Genomic DNA, 684 nt, shown 5'->3' with positions numbered 1-684 from the left:
TCCCAGCACCCTGGGGGATGGCACACAGCTCCCCTCCTCGGGAGGGTGCTCTGCCTCCAGCCCGAGTGAGGACAGGGAGCAGGCTGATCCCATCCCGGGGGCTCCCACAGCCTGAACTCCTCACTCCGCGTTCCTAGGGACAGTCCTGTCCCCTGCAAGCCTCTCCCACCCCCAAAGCAATGGCTCTCCTGCAGACCATGGGGGCCTTGCCCTGCTAGGCTGTGGGGGCTCTCAGGCCCCTTCCCTCCCTCCCCCTTGGGCCACCTACGAGTCTCCGAAGAAAAACTTCTGGGAGCCGAGGCGCTGGGAGAGGAGAGTCAGGCACTCCCGTGCTTCCCGGTACAGCTGTGGAGGAAGAGGAGGACAGAAGGTTGTCACCCACCCAGGCATGCAGCAAACTGCCACACTGCTCAGGGGGGAGCGGGGAACCCCAGTGGGTGCCCTTGAGCACCACTGAGGATCTTCTGTGCCCAAACCTCATTCCTCACCTCCTTCTCCAGCTTCTCCTCATCCTCCATGTAGTCCTCCCCCCACATCAGCTGCAGCCGCTCCAGGTGCCGCTTGTGCATGAAGTTGGGCAGGAAGAAGTTGAGGGGGAAGGGGATGGTTTCCGCGTACCATTTCCGCGTGTGCTCCACGTAGTTCTTCGTGTCCACCCAGAAGGTGTGGATCTGCGGTGGAGAA

General features: G+C 62.6%; 1 protein-coding gene across 1 annotated transcript in view; it reads right to left on the bottom strand.

Moving 5' to 3' along the window:
* Positions 1–680, bottom strand: part of MTX1 (metaxin 1) — a gene marked incomplete at both ends in the record, with an annotated part of 920 nt that extends 240 nt beyond the window's left edge. The window contains 2 exons of the mRNA XM_009070300.1: positions 269–345; positions 489–680. Of these exons, the coding sequence (XP_009068548.1) occupies positions 269–345; positions 489–680 (269 nt within the window). The remainder of the gene's footprint in view (positions 1–268; positions 346–488) is intronic.
* Positions 681–684: the final 4 nt, after the last annotated feature.

The sequence above is a fragment of the Acanthisitta chloris genome, unplaced genomic scaffold (genome assembly GCF_000695815.1).
Source record: "Acanthisitta chloris isolate BGI_N310 unplaced genomic scaffold, ASM69581v1 scaffold35482, whole genome shotgun sequence".
Taxonomy (NCBI): Eukaryota; Metazoa; Chordata; class Aves; order Passeriformes; family Acanthisittidae; genus Acanthisitta; species Acanthisitta chloris.
The sequence above is the reverse complement of the archived record's forward strand: the minus strand, read 5'-3'. Positions and strand labels throughout refer to the sequence as shown.